This window comes from Cygnus atratus, chromosome 6 (assembly GCF_013377495.2).
Source record: "Cygnus atratus isolate AKBS03 ecotype Queensland, Australia chromosome 6, CAtr_DNAZoo_HiC_assembly, whole genome shotgun sequence".
NCBI lineage: Eukaryota > Metazoa > Chordata > Aves > Anseriformes > Anatidae > Cygnus > Cygnus atratus.
This window is the reverse complement of record NC_066367.1, coordinates 9,183,528-9,199,171: the sequence shown is the minus strand read 5'-3', so window position 1 is coordinate 9,199,171 and position 15,644 is coordinate 9,183,528. Positions and strand designations below refer to the sequence as shown.

Sequence of the window (15,644 nt, the reverse complement as noted above, 5' to 3'; positions counted from 1 at the left end):
TCTTGATTCATTCTCTTTCGGGTTTTAAGTGGGGAGGTAAGTGGTGTGGTGTGGTCCCTTCAACTTTCTCAATGGTCTTTTAGGCAAAGCCAATGAAGTGGACATGAAAAATGAGATTTTGGAGGATGTGGGGAAAAGAGAAATCTTGCAGAATACTGAGCATGAGGAACACAAAGAGGAGTCTGAGGAGCAGGAAGTACAGACATTGCATGCTGATGAAAACACAGAGGCAGAAAAAGTGATTGAAGAAACCGATGCCGGGTCAACAGCGATGTTACCAGATAGTAGGCTTACAGAACAAAACCAAAGCCTTGCAGAACCCATGTCAGGGAATGCTTCTTCAAACTGTGATAGTGACGCAGATGATTTGAGAAAGGAGACAGAGTCAGCAGACACAGCAGCCCAACAGCCTGTTAGCGAGGAGGCTGAATGCAGTAACTCACATCCAAGGACAAATCAGACCTCAGAGGTGGGCTCAGTGCAGGGTCAGGATTTTGAGAGTCCTCAGGAAATGCCCAGAGACTTAGGTACAGAGCATGAACTGGAAGAAGCTGCTCCAGAACAGGAAGAACGAGAGGATGTGGAAACTAGCCATGCACTGAGTGCTAATGACATGGAACAAGCAGCTGACACTGCAAGCTGTGAGTTCGTTTCTGACCAGCCAGGGCTACCAGAGGCTGAAGTAGCAGGCTCCCTGAGCGAAGAGGTAAATGTGGAGAGTCACCTTGACACACTCCAGCATGTGGAAGAAAGTGCTGAGAACAAAGTTACAAATGTCTTGGAGGAAAAGCTCCTTGAAAGCAAAGACTGCACTGATGGGACAGCTGATGAGAAGGGAGGTGATAGAGCTGAAGAAGAAGATGAGGTGGGGAATGCAGTTCAGGGTCAGGCAACAGAAAGGGATTCTGTGGGTTTGGAGGGGAAAGAGTCCCATGAAAGTGGTGTCCCAGCAGATAAAAGTGAAAAAGAGGAGGGAGGAGATCACGCATGCATTCAGCCACCTTCTTCAGAGGATGCTCATTTAGCATTGTTAGAGGAACAGAATATGCAAGAGAGAACAGAACTTAAAGCTGCTGAGAAAGACGGACAGAAAGAAGTATTGATGGAAAACTTGGAGGTGTGTGCAGATTCTGCAGGAGCAGGCAAGCAGGAGGAAGCACCTGCAGAGTCTGTGGGCTCTGTTACCGAGGTGAAAGGAAGCGTGCTGCAGCAGGCAGAGCCAGACCCAGACGTTGTGAAAGAAATGGCATCTCAGGAAAGCAGTTCAGACCCAAGGGTTTTAGATGACAAAATTCAGGAATCAGAAGTGGAAATACAATGCGAGTCTGGGAAAAGAGAGGAAAGTAGGGCAGAATGGGTGGAAGACTTAGAACCAAAGGTGGAACTTCAGACAGTTCAGTGTAGTAAAGACACAACAGGAGATACAGTGGGAGAGAAAAATAGTTCTTCAGAAGATGAAGCACAGAATGCAGGTAAGCAAGAGGAGGGTGAAGCACAAACTGTAGTGAAGCAAGAGGAAGGTGAAGCACAAAACGTAGTGAAGCAAGAGGAAGGTGAAGCACAAAACGTAGTGAAGCAAGAGGAAGGTGAAGCACAAAATGTAGTGAAGCAAGAGGAAGGTGAAGCACAAAACGTAGTGAAGCAAGAGGAAGGTGAAGCACAAACTGTAGTGAAGCAAGAGGAAGGTGAATCTAAAGAGGAGTTAACTGTAGATCTTAGTGGAACTAGTGAAAACCAAGCTGATAAAGAAATATTGAAAGAAGATGAGAAACAGTTAGAGTTTGCAAACCCCCATGGTGATGGATTTGCTCCTGAGGATGATGCAAATAATTGTCTTGCACAGAAAGCTGAGATAGATGAAAATATTGGTGAGCGAGTTAGCTTGGAGGCTCAAGCAGAGGAAGGACTAGAAGATGATGGTGACGCATTTGACTTCGATGAAGAATCAAAACAGATACTCGAAACTGATGAAAAATCTGATGGAGAGAAAGTTGATACACAGAGTGGAGAGGATGATGGAGCAAATGGCGTGATCAAAAAAACTGTCGAAGCAAGTGAAGCTGGAAAAAGAACAGGTGAAATAGAAACCGAAGTCCCCTTGACCGAAGATGACAGCTTACGGCATAAGAAAGGAGATGAGTATGGAGAAGCAGGGCACTTGCAAGGGGAAGAAGCATCATCGCTGAAAACTGATGAGAAGGCTGATGTGTTGGAAGATGAAAGTAAAGCATCAGATTCTAATGACGTGGAAAAAATACCAGATGTTTCAGAACAGGATTTGGAAAGTGCTTACAGTAACAGGGAGGAAAGCAAAGAGGATTTGCAAGGTGGTAGAAGGGCTAAGGGTAAATCTAGAGATGACTGTACAATATCCTAAGTTAAAAATCTCAGGCTACACGAGATACATGCCATTTGATCAGTCTCAGTACAGAAGCATGCACTTTGCACAACAAATCAGGCCTTAGGAATATAGGAATACTCTTAAGGGTTTTTTTTTCCTTATAGGTAACTCTCATCGTAATACACTGCCAGGTCATATACATGGTAATGATGCAACTAGTAAGTTATTCACTGACGTACCTAGCCACAAAAAATCATGCGTGGGTTTGGTTTTGCTGTGTCTCAGGTTAAATGTTACCAAAAGAGCAAGCTTCACAAATAAGCTTTGCGGTCTATCTTGCAATTAAAGTACTTTTAGTGTGGATAACTGCTACTGAGGAACTTTTATATGAAATTCCTACTTTCTAGCCTACTATAATGATAGGTTATCTGAATGTACTTCCATGTGCATTAGATTGACAGTATGTTAACGCCTTGTCATGAAGGAACTCAGTAGGTCAGCAACACTGAGATCTAATGTTGAAACTTGTTGCTGAATGATTAAAGCCTAGGAACCAATTTTTTGTTGCTGTGGAACAAGATAATGTCATTCCACCTTTTGTATCTTTCTAATATGGACGTATTCCAAAGTATCAATCACTGTGAATCCGCTTAGTCTAAACACTTTGGAGGAACAATACACAGTTTGAAGGAAGTACAGCATGCAGGTTGCTAAAAGGAACAAATATATACCTGTTTACTTCATCTAGGCACTTTGCACCACAATAGGCCTTTTACACCATGTCTCACATGTTTTTTTTCCTAAGCAAGTATCAGTACACACTGTAACGTGTGCTTAGGTTTGCTATCCAGTACTGTCTAGCTATGAATATTACAAAATACCTATTTTTCCAAGAAGGTTTTTGTTTAAAATTGCATTCCTTACTGCATTATATATATATTTTTTTCCAAAATATTATTCTGAAAGAATGTTTTTTTCTCTGAAAAATTCTTTCCTCTTTTTCTGGAGAGAAGATAACTTTGGATGTCTTAGTCCTTACTGGGTGTTAGACCAAAGACTGTTGTTGTTTTCTATACTAGCCCCCAAGCCTATTTGAAAAGCTGGAGTACTTTGAATTGTTGGCTTGAACTAGGCACTTCGACTCACTGCTATATTCCATGCATCTTTTGTAGTGCTTGGGAGGAAGAGCATGTTTTGCATAAGTTGTGTTAAGCAGTGAACATCCAAAGGGAATGCAAACTGAGCAGTCGGGAGGGGGGCTGTAGAAAGTTCTGTCTGTGTTGATGTTACAAAGTTGATGGATTGCAAACAGACTGCAAAATTTCAAGATGTATATCAAAATGTACTGAGCTGTATATAATTGAAATAAACATATTTTCTACTTTAAATTGCCTGTCCAGAGCACTGTTTATAAACCTGCATAAATATTTTTTTTAAATCTGTATCATTTCACAAACACCATTTCTACAGCTTTCTTAAATGTATTGCGTTGTGCTGCATAGATAGTGGAGCTGTCCCGTTAGGAACAGACAGCCTTGGGGTTTGAGGTCAGTGAATGCGATGGCACCCATAGCAGCACACCTGTGACAGAACTATAAACCTCTAACTCCTTTCATATGACTTCTCTCCAACTTAAAACAGCTTCAGTATGGTTTCTGTAAGTATTAGCAGTTGTTTTTATTAAGGGTTTACACTAAATGCTAATCTAAAAAGTCACAAATCTTTAAAGCATCTCTCCTTGCCATGTAGTAGTGTTTAAATAAAGATTTTTCCCTTGCCACGTTCAACTGTAATACATGGTTTAATGTTGAAAGTATTTAAAGGTATTTATATTTAAATGTTAAGTACAGTTAAATGTATAACTAAATGTTCTTGCCAGGCGTCACCTAACCTTGTGGATGGATATGCGATCAATTTTCAGTTAAATTAGGCATGTGCCAACATTTCCGATATTTTTCAGGAGTTAGAAACACAACAGGAGTGCTTCTGGATGGTTGAAGGGCAGGTAATGGTGACCTATTTTTAACTATTTTTTTCCACTTCAAGGAAAAAAAAGCATCTATAAGAGAAGTCCTTTTTTAAAGGCAAGTCACAGAAAGAAACAATGACAACTCTAGTCTTAACTGTCCATGTGCTTGCTTTTATCCCACAGTAACTTGCCAAATCTCAATGAAACTACAGTAGAAACAAGAACATGGGCAGGCGATGAACAGCTTATGTACTGTAAGTCCTCCCTTGAATGTTAGCTGCTCAGTGCCAGTGTTGGCAGCCGGTTCCTGACTTCTGGAATTGGGCAAATACCACAGAGAAGGAGGTGGTCCTGGTGTTCCTTAGCTCTTCAGTTTCTTCTTCAGTATATGCACATCAAGGGAGAGGGGGAGGTCTCTCTGGTAAATAATCTTAAAGATAACAGGAACTGCAAGATGATGTGTTCAGAGTTTGAATCAAATATTATATGCGAGTTAGCTTTTGAATGAAATGTATTGCATTAGAGAGAGGGGGAGGGGACTGTCTCAGGAGGAAATACCTATCAAATGGATGCCTTGTAAAGTTACGTAATTGAAAACCATTTTTCATGTTTTCCCTGTGATATCCCTAACAAATACAATAATGGATATATCTTGTCCCTTGCATTGTTTTAGACTTTCAAAGACAGCAAAATAACATTCAAACTTTTAAGGGAGTTTACAATGAAACCAAGAAATCATGAGATGAACTAAAACCAGGAATCTGATTTTGCAATGTAACCCATTTTGTCATGAGCAGAGGCAGCCAGCTTATGGAGTACTGCAGTGAGTACAGGGTCACAATGTGCAAGACTCCCCTTTCCCTTTCCCTTTCCCTTTCCCTTTCCCTTTCCCTTTCCCTTTCCCTTTCCCTTTCCCTTTCCCTTTCCCTTTCCCTTTCCCTTTCCCTTTCCCTTTCCCTTTCCCTTTCCCTTTCCCTTTCCCTTTCCCTTTCCCTTTCCCTTTCCCTTTTTCCCATGATAAGCTGATGGATCCAGAGAAGCAATATTGCCCCACCTTCTGTTGGATTCCTCCAGCTCCCTCGAGCTGTTGGTGTGTTTCCATGGGACGCAGCCCTCACTGCTTGCCTTCCCACCCTCCATGGACACTTTACCCTTTTCAGTTGCATCCACGTTAATTACTTGTTGGACCATGCAAACCATTAAAGTTAAAAATAGCAGGTTCCCATGCCACAATTCCCTCAAAATAGGAAGAGACATCAACTGTCTGTGGGTTATTAGGGGATATTAGGTCAATTTTGCCACTGAAGCAGCACCATAGTTAGCAATACTTTGAGTCAACTGCATTACCCAAGTAATGAGAGTGCTCACGTGCCTTAAACTGGCCTGCGCAATAGCAGAAGACACTGATAGCCACAGCTGCCACTCCCCTGTCTGTCCTGTTCACTTCCCTGGGTGAATGGCATTGTCCCCGGCTCCTGGGGCAGTGTTCTGTTAAGCTCTTTTGCGTATGTAAGCCATGAATTGGTGCACTGAGTAGGTTGGAAATCATCTTACCAACATTAAATCTCACTGAGATGAATTTCAGAGTATTCATTCATTGTAGTATCTCCATATGTGAAATATAGATAATGAGTGTTTTACATGGGAGTTGTAATTAGCTGCTTCACATGCTAATTCAGGACATTGTTCTTTTCCACATATAGCTCTAGAAGCCCTCAGAACCTTGATTTGCTGGAAAAATGTCTCCTAAAAGCAAAAATAAAGTTTTATGAAAAGATCTATTAAAGCTAGAGTAAGTTTTATGTATCAGTGTGGGGTTGTAGGATGCATGAAACTGAAGAACTTTATCTACACATGCAGAAAGCTTTTCTACATAAGCAGCAATTTTAGCAAACTAGTATTTTCTGTGATCTTGTAAATCCTGCTGGCAGCATGTCATCTGTCCTAGTGTGATGCAGATGCCCATCATGAGGGAAGAGAGAAGTGATGGTGAGACCCAATTTGAAGGTTCACCCCAAAATGCTAACACTGGTTTTGCAGGGAAGGAGGCTGGGTGAAGATGATGTGCTTCCTTACTGGGTACTGGAGGTGTCCTTTCATTAGGCGGACGTATTTCACCCCACAACAGTGGTTGTGGTAATAAAAGTATTTCAACTGCATGTATGACTGACTTCCTTTTAGGATTAAGGTGGATTATTTGGCCCCTTTAGAGCCTGCGAGTTTGGGATAGTTTTATAGTGGCCTCCAGATTTTCTTCTGCACCAGTCCTTTCCTAATCCTATGTAACTTCATTTCTTGATCTCTGCTGACCTGTGACACCCAATTCTATCTTCATTCTGAATATCTACGACTTTCCTTTTAGTGTTTGCCCTCCTTGCTTTCTTCATTGGACTTCATTGTTCCACCTTCATATTTTTACAGAATTTCTGTCTTCAGCTTCCCATATAAGTATGTGAAACTGTTTTATTCTTTTAAAGGATATTTTTCTCTTGTTAGTGTACAAAAACATGAATGTGTTTTCCTCCCACATCAATGCTCAGGTGTAACAATGCTGGGCATGTTACAAATAGCTAATAAAAAAGATAGGTTCAAAGTGAATGTGTGGAACTGCTGAACTGGGATGTCACTTTACGGTCTGTATTTGAGTACTGCATCAGAAGCCAAGGTAGAGGTTTTATTCCCTGCTCTAGAATGACTGCTGGTACATGGGAACTTGGATACACAGGAGAGAAATGACTTACCACGAATTACTAGGTAATGGACTGCTCCCGTCTGCCAAATAGATGGAGTTTCATTTGGAAACTTCAGTTTTCCCCATGGCTTGGTTGATACAGACTGTTTATTCTCTTTATTGAATGTGTTAACAAGAAAAAAAGGGTGAACCGCAAGACTTTGGCCTGTTAGGGATTTAACAATGAACGAGGATAACAGCGTATTGTATTTTAAAATGATTTTCAAAGCTTTTCAAAAATATTTGTCTGTCAACATGAAAATCCAGCCAGTTTACCTGGTAAAAGCCCAGCATTCTTTTGTCTGTGACCTATAAATTGCTTGCCTTGAGTTTACAAAAGTTTTTTTTTCCTGTGAGTGACCTTTGGATTTTAACAATTTAATAACTAACAGGCAAGACCTTAGATGTGGAGTTGAGCTCTGCACACCCCCTGGCTTGGTTCTGAGCAGTGACTGCTTGCTGGCAAGGGAAGTAAACCAAATAAAACCACAATGTCAACATGTGTCAAAGCTGTGGAGTAAGACCTGTCTGAGGTCAATATACCCCCTTCTAATAATAACATTTGAAGGCTATGTTCCAGTGTACTTCCATTGAGGTAACTGAACAAACTAAGGTTGTTAATGAATGAGGTAAAGTGATTTTAGTGATCTAAAAAATTGTGAGTAAAGATTTGTTGCGTACAGTTCTTGCTAAAATGCTTTCACATTTTGCATTGATAGGAAAGAAGAAACAAGGGATTTGGTTACTTGCCTCTATTTCTTTTTTCCAATTGTCTCATTCTGTACTGTGTACTTTGTTAATCAATGTCCACACATCTGCGTGCTGATCTGTAGCACTTGCAGGTTCAAGTCTAACACCACAACAGTTGGTCCGGATTGCCCATTGCCTTTTTGATGTCTGACTGAGAGGATTTACTCTGAAGGATAAAAGAGAAAATGTTTTACCAGACTGCTGTGTTTGAAATAAAAATAATTTCATGGTCATAATGCTGGGGATAACACAATGTCATTGTCATGCTGTTTAGTAAAAGAACTGAGGATTTTAAGTGTTGAGAATGTGCTTAGCTGTGATTACAGGTGTTTACCGTATTTTTATGATGTTGAATTGTAAAGATCTGTGAGATTTTGTGTTGCAGTTGTGTTTGACCCTAGAGTTCTTGCATGCTAACCTAACGTAGAAGATTAGCCTCTTTGCATGCAGCTGGGTGCTGCTACTGCCGTGACAAGCATGCTCTGTGAGAATGACATAACCTCCCCTGGCTGCAGCCCCTTCCCAGTCCTGTCTGTGGCCTCATTTCCTGTGGTACGTGCATAACTACCTTCATCATTAGTTTCACTAACCTTAACGGTTCGTTGTCGTATCAGATACGCTCTGAAACGCGTGGCTTACTTAAATCAGCACTGAACTTTTGGTTTTCTCTTTCAGACAGGCTGAGGAAACTCATTGATGAACGGGAATCCTTACTAGACCAGGTAATCACACACAAACTGAGATGCTGTGCATTAACTAAATGTACGATAAAAACAGTAAAGATTCAGAAAACCAAAATGCCCCTAATACAGATTATAGAACATATACACCATTGTCTTTCAGCATGTGTGCTGTGTTCTTGCTGAGGACTTTATGCTTCCCCCTGAGTCTTTTCTCCTGTGCATTAGCTCAGGGCATGAAATAGATGACCCACGGGGCCTGTTTCATGTTGCTAACGAGACACATTTGGCACTCAGAATATTCCAGATTTGTCTGTAGCCACCTAAATCTCCATCATGACTATTTCTGAAAAAATACTTTGGATTAGGTGAGGCCAAGGGAAAAACGTATATGATTCAGAAATTATAGAAGCAAACTTTACTTCCAAGAGTTAGCCTTCCTAATTGCTGGATCTGTGGGTAGTGACCAATTTGGAAAGAATGCTAGAGGAATTACAGGAGATGGGTAAATAGCAATTAAAGTAATTATTGCTAATACCACGATATAGTGGATATAATCCTTATTCAAAACATTTTAGCTGATCGGTTTCTCTGCAGGATGCTCTGTGCTTTCATTTATGGACTGTATCCTTGGCCTTGGGATTTCCTGCACAATCAATCACAGTTTGGGGTTTTTAAGAACGCTTTATATGAATGTGCCAACAGAACATTTATGGCTTTTTTAATAAAACATTCTTCTTCCTCTTATTATTCTTGGTCCTGAATTTATGCATAAGTACTGATACTTAAACTATGGTGTTATTTGCCAAAAGAATTTCCAGGAAATTTTGTACCAAAGGATTTTTTGGAATTTAGTTTTTTAAAAGTTTCATAATACTTGATTGAATTTGAGTCCTGAGCCACAATTTACCTGAGCCACAATTTACCATACTTGTTTTAAGAACTATTTTGTGTCTTTCAGGTTAAAAAATTAAAGGGTCAACTGGAAGAAAAGCAAAAGAATGGCAAGATGGAGAATGCACAATCAGAAGATGAAGTTCTGGAAAATGGGACAGATATGCACATGATTGACCTCCAAAGTGAGCTGCATTTTGGTTTTAAGAGAACTTTTGTGTCCTGCATGTGAGTGAGAGAATGTGTCTGTACAATGAACACGTAGCTCTAAGTAAACACGAGCCTTCGGTTCTAAGGGAGCTTCAAACTGGGAGCCAGCCATGCACCTCTCCTAGAGGTGAGGGAATGATTATCCTTTGAACAAGAACACAATTGGAAATCTCCCATATGTTACCCAGGAGAGCTGGGCGTAAGTTCCCTGTCACACCTGGTTAATTCTGCTTTCAGAGTGGCCAGAAAGTGATCAGATGAGATTGGGGATAGCTCCTACCTGCTAGGCACTGAGTGGGTTTAGCTGCCAGCACTGATACAGAAGTAGATCCAAGGCAGAGAGCTACAGTCCTGCTGCCCTGAGTAGATTTATGTAGCGTGGAAATCTTACGACAGACTTGTCGAGATTTGTTCTGACATCTCTTATAAATCTGCAATTCTTTTAGGAGATGCCAACAGACAGATCAGTGATCTCAAATTTAAACTAGCAAAGTCTGAGCAAGAGATAACGGCATTGGAGCAGAATGTAAGTTCCTGGTTTGTTCTGTTTGTTTACTCTTGGTGAGAATTCAAAGAGTGTATTGTATTCTGCGAAAAAGGAAGTCTTGATTAATGTGACTTCCCTTAAAATAAAACGTAGGATTGTTGCAGCATCAAAGCTGTTGAAGTTAAGTCATGAAGACTACAATGCTTGCATTGATCTATAGGGAAAAGTGAATATACTATTCATCTTCACCAAATGAAAAACTCTCAAAGACAAATGTATACTTAAAGCATTTTACAAACTCTGCGGAATACTTTCGTGTGCCTAGTTACTGGCAATTCTTACATGGCTCCTGGTGTATGAGGTAGTATCTGTGGATTTTGTACAAGACCGCTCAATTGTGACTGCTCTTGACCAGAGTACGTCATCAATATTCTTGCTGACATAAATAGCTATATTTAGTAAATGGGCTCTATTTTCTGTTGCTGGAAGTGTACTAAATATGGATATGTATAAAAGGTCTGGAGATACTTACCATGGCCAGCTTTCTTTGATGTATTTTTCCTCAAAATATGCCTTTCTTCTATTAAATAAAATCTAGCAATTCACTCTGGATATTGTTAAACTACAACTTCACTCTTAACTAAGAGTAAAGCTTCAGAGTAACTCCTTTTGTATAGTTGTTTAATTCAGAAAATTTGCTTTTCCCTTAGGTAATACGATTGGAAGGTCAGGTAGCCCGATACAAAACTGCTGCTGAAAATGCTGAAAGAGTAGAAGATGAACTGAAAGCAGAGAAACGCAAACTACAGCGAGAGGTAACTGTAAATGTAAACTGTCATAAACTAGCAGTCAGTCTGTGCTGCAGAAGGGGAGACTTGTCTCTGCAGTGTGTTTTAGAGCAGGAACTACCTGTCTTGGTGTGTAGCAAAGAATAAACATCTACCTTTTTTTTTCTTTTTTTGTCATTTGATCTAAGTGTTTAACCAAACTTCTAGCACTCAAACTGCAGTAACAGTCGTGACTGTGAACTCCCACTGCCATTTCACCATTTGCCCCTGAACTGACTTGCAATACCTCGCTTTGTACCAGAGTTGGTTCTCTGGAGCAAACTCAGGTGCTTCTTCTGCAATTTCAGTCTGGAAGCAGCCTTCAAATGCTCAGCTTGCATGTTACTGTACGGCTGTGAAGTGTTCACTTGGTTCCCCATTCATCAAGCTGAATAATTCCTACTTATTTGGTGTCCTTGTTGCAGCCAGAAGCTCTTTACTTTGGATGTTATAAACTCCAGGTTTGTAATTAGAAATCACTGGTCTTCTAAGGAGATGTGGTTCAGAGTGATTTTGACCATACTTCTTTTACCAAACTTCATGTTCTCTCCAAGTAACTGCTACAACCAGCCTTAAGTGTGTATGTATATGTGTATATATATATATATACACACACACACACACATATATCAGCTTCTTTCATACCTGCCTCCTGAGGTGTGTTTTTTCAGGATGGCTCTCTCTGCTTTTACTAAATTCCTCCTTCTGCTGTGCTGCCTATAAAAGTGGTCTTTTGTGGAACTTTGCCTTCCTGCTTGTTGTCTTGCATATCAGATGAGAAACTCTCCTCTTAAGACAGTGGGGCAGATGTTGCCCATCATGAACATTTGGAAAGCTGGCAGTGCTTATGAATACACTATATGCATCTGTTGTATAAACATCAGAAGTCACAAAGAAACATTGACCAGGGAGTAGTGTTGATAGTGATCAGATTCCTTTGAGATGAGATAAGGATACTAAATTCTGGTCCCTGTTCCAAGGGGATGGGGGATGGGCTAGAGTGGTTCATTTTAATATCTAAAGATTGTTCAGATATTCTGGATTAAGTGGCCTTTAAATTAGATTTTGTAATTCTTTTTGTTCCTTCCTGGTGAGTACCCTAGTAGCTGTGTAAAAGGCTTCTTTCTCCTGGGCTAACGAGTCTTGAAGTCTCTTGCACGAAGTGCAATGGCTTCAGTCAAAAATGAGCCACCTTAAAGGTTTTTTAGTCTGCTCCTTAGGATGCTGTCCTGGGGAGCAGCAGGTTGCCCAAGGCCAGAAGGGTACCAAATGCTGCAATGCTGTTTTCTCTCCTGGCTCTAGACCAGGATGCTTTTGCTACACCTCTTTATGCTCCTTCCTTCTGTATAATAAATAATCCTTGTTGTTTCTCAGGGTCAGTCTTACTTACCGGCAAGTCCCAAATCAAGGCAAACTTTAAAATCTGTTTTGTGGAGTTGTTGCACCTTTATCATGGTGGTGGCTTTTGCTGACTGTCTGCATTCCACCTCTCTCTACCTACCCCTGTCCCTTGGTGGATTTTACAGAAAAGAAAGGCACCTAGGTGGTGGCTGTAATTCTGGGAAACAGAAACATAAAAGCCAGGCTCTGAGACAGGTGTCTGTGACCCTATGGATCTCTGAGCATCCACGCCTCCGAAGCCAAGACAAAGTCCGAGCCATATGTTCAACGTTCTGTAAATAGCTTGGATTCTTGGCACTGTGCTTAGAAAATATCTGTGTGGCCTTCAAAACAACAGTGCAAGCAGTTAACAGCATTCACTGTTAACTCTGCTAGAAGGAATTTTCAGCTGCTTTATATCTTGTAAGGAAGCTCTAGCAATATAGTCAGTTAGTGTGGTATCTACAAACCTTGCTTTATTTTTGGAAAGAAAAAGCACTGCAGAAGTTACATTCTTTTTCTGCTTCTTTCCTCTAGCTTCGTTCAGCACTGGATAAAACTGAAGAGCTCGAGGTCAGCAATGGCCATCTAGTAAAACGCTTGGAGAAGATGAAAGCCAACCGGAGTGCTTTATTGTCGCAGCAATAACCAACGCCTTTCAACGGAAACGACTACTTGACAGAATCAGAACAGCATTGCAAATGCTTCTGTCTCTCGCTGTCTGGGATGCTTTGCGTCATGCCTTCCTGACAACAGACAACCGCAACACTTGCTACGTGCCACCCAGTCGTGGTTCTCTCTACGCAGATTCAAACCTACTGCACTATATGCATAGGAGTAGCTGATCCAAATGGCTGTGCCTGCAGGGGCCCTTCTACACACTACTTTGGGTACACTTGGCAGACAGTATCCATATACCATATAAGAAGCACATCGGGGCACCGTGTTAAGTTCTCCATCCAGAAGGCACAGCAGCCGTTTATTGCCATTTAAAATGGCATTCAAAGAAAAAAACACTTTAGCTGGACTGGAATTTTGTGTCTTGCTGAAAACTTAAAAAAAAAAAAAAAAAAAAAAAAAAAAAACACTAAGTTTTAGACTTTCTCATGACAGTATCTGTAATTTAGTGACTACAGTAGAGTTATTCATAGTAGGCTTTTTCATTTACAAATCACTGTGGAACCACAAGCCATTACAAAGCAAAACTCCTTCAGTGGAAACCATGGAAGAAGATGGTCTTGGAAGCAAAAGTGACCTTAAATGACTTTGCCAATAAAACAAAGGTATTTGGAGGGATTTTTGCACCAGTTGAATCATAAGACTATTTTATTTCAGGGTAAATAGGCAATAGCTTCATTGGATTTAAAATCTTATTTGTATTATTTAATCCCTGCTCTTGGAATTGAAGTAAAATACTTCTAAAGGATGTAAAGTTGCATTAATAAACCAGCAAAAGGCCATGTTTTAAGAAATGGTGGGCTTTGCACTTACATCACTTCAGTGCATTTGTCAAATCAAGTGTCACTTGCTTAAACAAAATACGTAATGGGTTTTTTACATCAGAAACTATCTACTGGTCCATGAACTGCTAGGATACTATGCCACTACCAAATGCAAGTCTCATCTTAAAAAAGTAACTGATAAGTAAAGAAGCACTTTAGAAAATATTACTGCATATGTTTTTTCTACAAATGCAGAAATAGCGAATTATTTCCTTCTGAAGTTACTGTAAAGGTTTTCCACTTTTCATGAAAAAATAACATAATAAACTGCCTGCAACATTTTAATTGGTTATACACAACTAGCACTACAGCTCTGGTTTTTTGGAAATGATTCTGAATGTACTACTCAAAGGAGAACAGCAGTTACCTGAAGATGAAGTCAGTCCTTTCCCCTTCAGCCCTAACCGAAAGCTCACAAGTAACGCAGGTGACCGATCCCTTCGCAATCTGCTCCCAGCATAGAGCAGATTCCTGGCAAACAGGAGCAACCTTCTGTTGATACGGTTCTGTTAAGCCAAATCCAGACCCCAGGAGACCATTTCTTCCTAACTTGGACTTTCTGGGTCCAGATCTTTCCTTAGCCTCTTCCTCGCAGACTAGAGGTTAGAGTACAAACCGCTGCTATTTTCAACATCAGGGGATTGCTGGCATCTTCTTAGAGCACCTTCGCAAATTACATAAACCAAAAACAGTATCTGAATGTGTTTCTGTGGTTTGGCTAGAAAATAACACCTTCCTCTTTGCCTTTTCTGGGTGGGCCCTGAAATTTATGAATAAAGTACTGAAAATAATATTCCAGGAGGAAGAAGGTTTTTTGTGCCCCTGGGGAAATAAGTATGTCTTTGTCGATCAAGTGGGGTAGAACGTGGGGATTAAAGTAATCTTAACTTCAACTCCAGCTAGGACTTTGATTTTTTTTTTCCTTTGTTTGAGGGGAACATTCAGGTGCAGAGCCATGTTTCTTGTGGAATACCTCAAAATCGCTGTGGATACCAATTTACAACTTTCTGTGGTTGACTCGTGTAATTTCTGGTGTACAAAGCCTCTGGGGCCTAAAAAATGAATTAAGTTTTTTTTCTGAATGCAAATAAACATGCTAAATACAGCATCTTACCAACCGATGATGAGGTGTGTGATTGCCACCGATCATCTTTTTGGTTGTGGTAGTGGTGAAAACTCCCCTGGCACGATTCAGGAGAAACGAACTAGCAACAAAATGTTGGTCCAAAAGGCTGAAAGTAATACTTTGCTCATCAAGAAGTGATGTGTTTATTAAGTAGATTGCATCTTGCACCCCATAAACATTAACCTCATGACAAATCAGATGTGTATTTCAACCTGATTATGCTCTTAGTAGAAATCTTTGTGTGTGATGAAGTAGCTGAATGTTGAAGCCGCATTTTTCCCCCTAACTTTCAGTATGATTTAGCTTTAGAATAAGGGAAGAAGAAGTACTGGTAGGTTTAATGCGAACTGGTTTATGTTTTCCTGTGAAGAATGTACAACAACAGGGCTTTGAATGGTAATAATAGCACATGCCCCAGTCCTTTTAATTGAGCTCCAAACAGGAGAGCCTCTGTGCCCAGCCTGCTGACTCGAAGTGGAGCTGAGCAGTGGCAGCCTGGCGAGGAACAGCTCCGGGGAGAACCAGGATGAGTTTTCCTAGAAATTGTATTTAAAACTGCTATCCTTTTGTTTTCGTTTTTAAATGTTCAATAATTTTGTTGTTTGCAAATGGAATGTTACCCGAAATGTTTGTTGGTTTGTTTGTTTGAAAACAAATCTGTTAGGAGATGGGAGCGTGGATAAGGAAATTCATCAGCAGAACTTGCCAATAAAAATGTCACTTTTCGGGTACTTTTTATGGAGTGGT

At 40.4% G+C, this 15,644-nt stretch overlaps 1 protein-coding gene across 7 annotated transcripts in view; it reads left to right on the top strand.

The window, feature by feature from the left end:
• Positions 1-15,628, top strand: part of LRRFIP1 (LRR binding FLII interacting protein 1) — a 104,778-nt gene extending 89,150 nt beyond the window's left edge. For 4 of the 7 annotated variants that reach the window (XM_050711603.1, XM_050711601.1, XM_050711602.1 and 1 more), the window contains one exon: positions 84-4,120. In XM_050711603.1, coding sequence (XP_050567560.1) covers positions 84-2,377 — 2,294 coding nt within the window. In that variant the 3' untranslated portion in view covers positions 2,378-4,120. Of the gene's footprint in view, positions 1-83; positions 4,121-8,466; positions 8,514-9,432; positions 9,551-10,021; positions 10,102-10,772; positions 10,878-12,806 lie in introns of those variants that run through there. The other 3 variants (XM_050711606.1, XM_050711605.1, XM_050711607.1) reach the window with 1 other exon arrangement.
• The last annotated feature ends 16 nt before the right edge of the window (positions 15,629-15,644 follow it).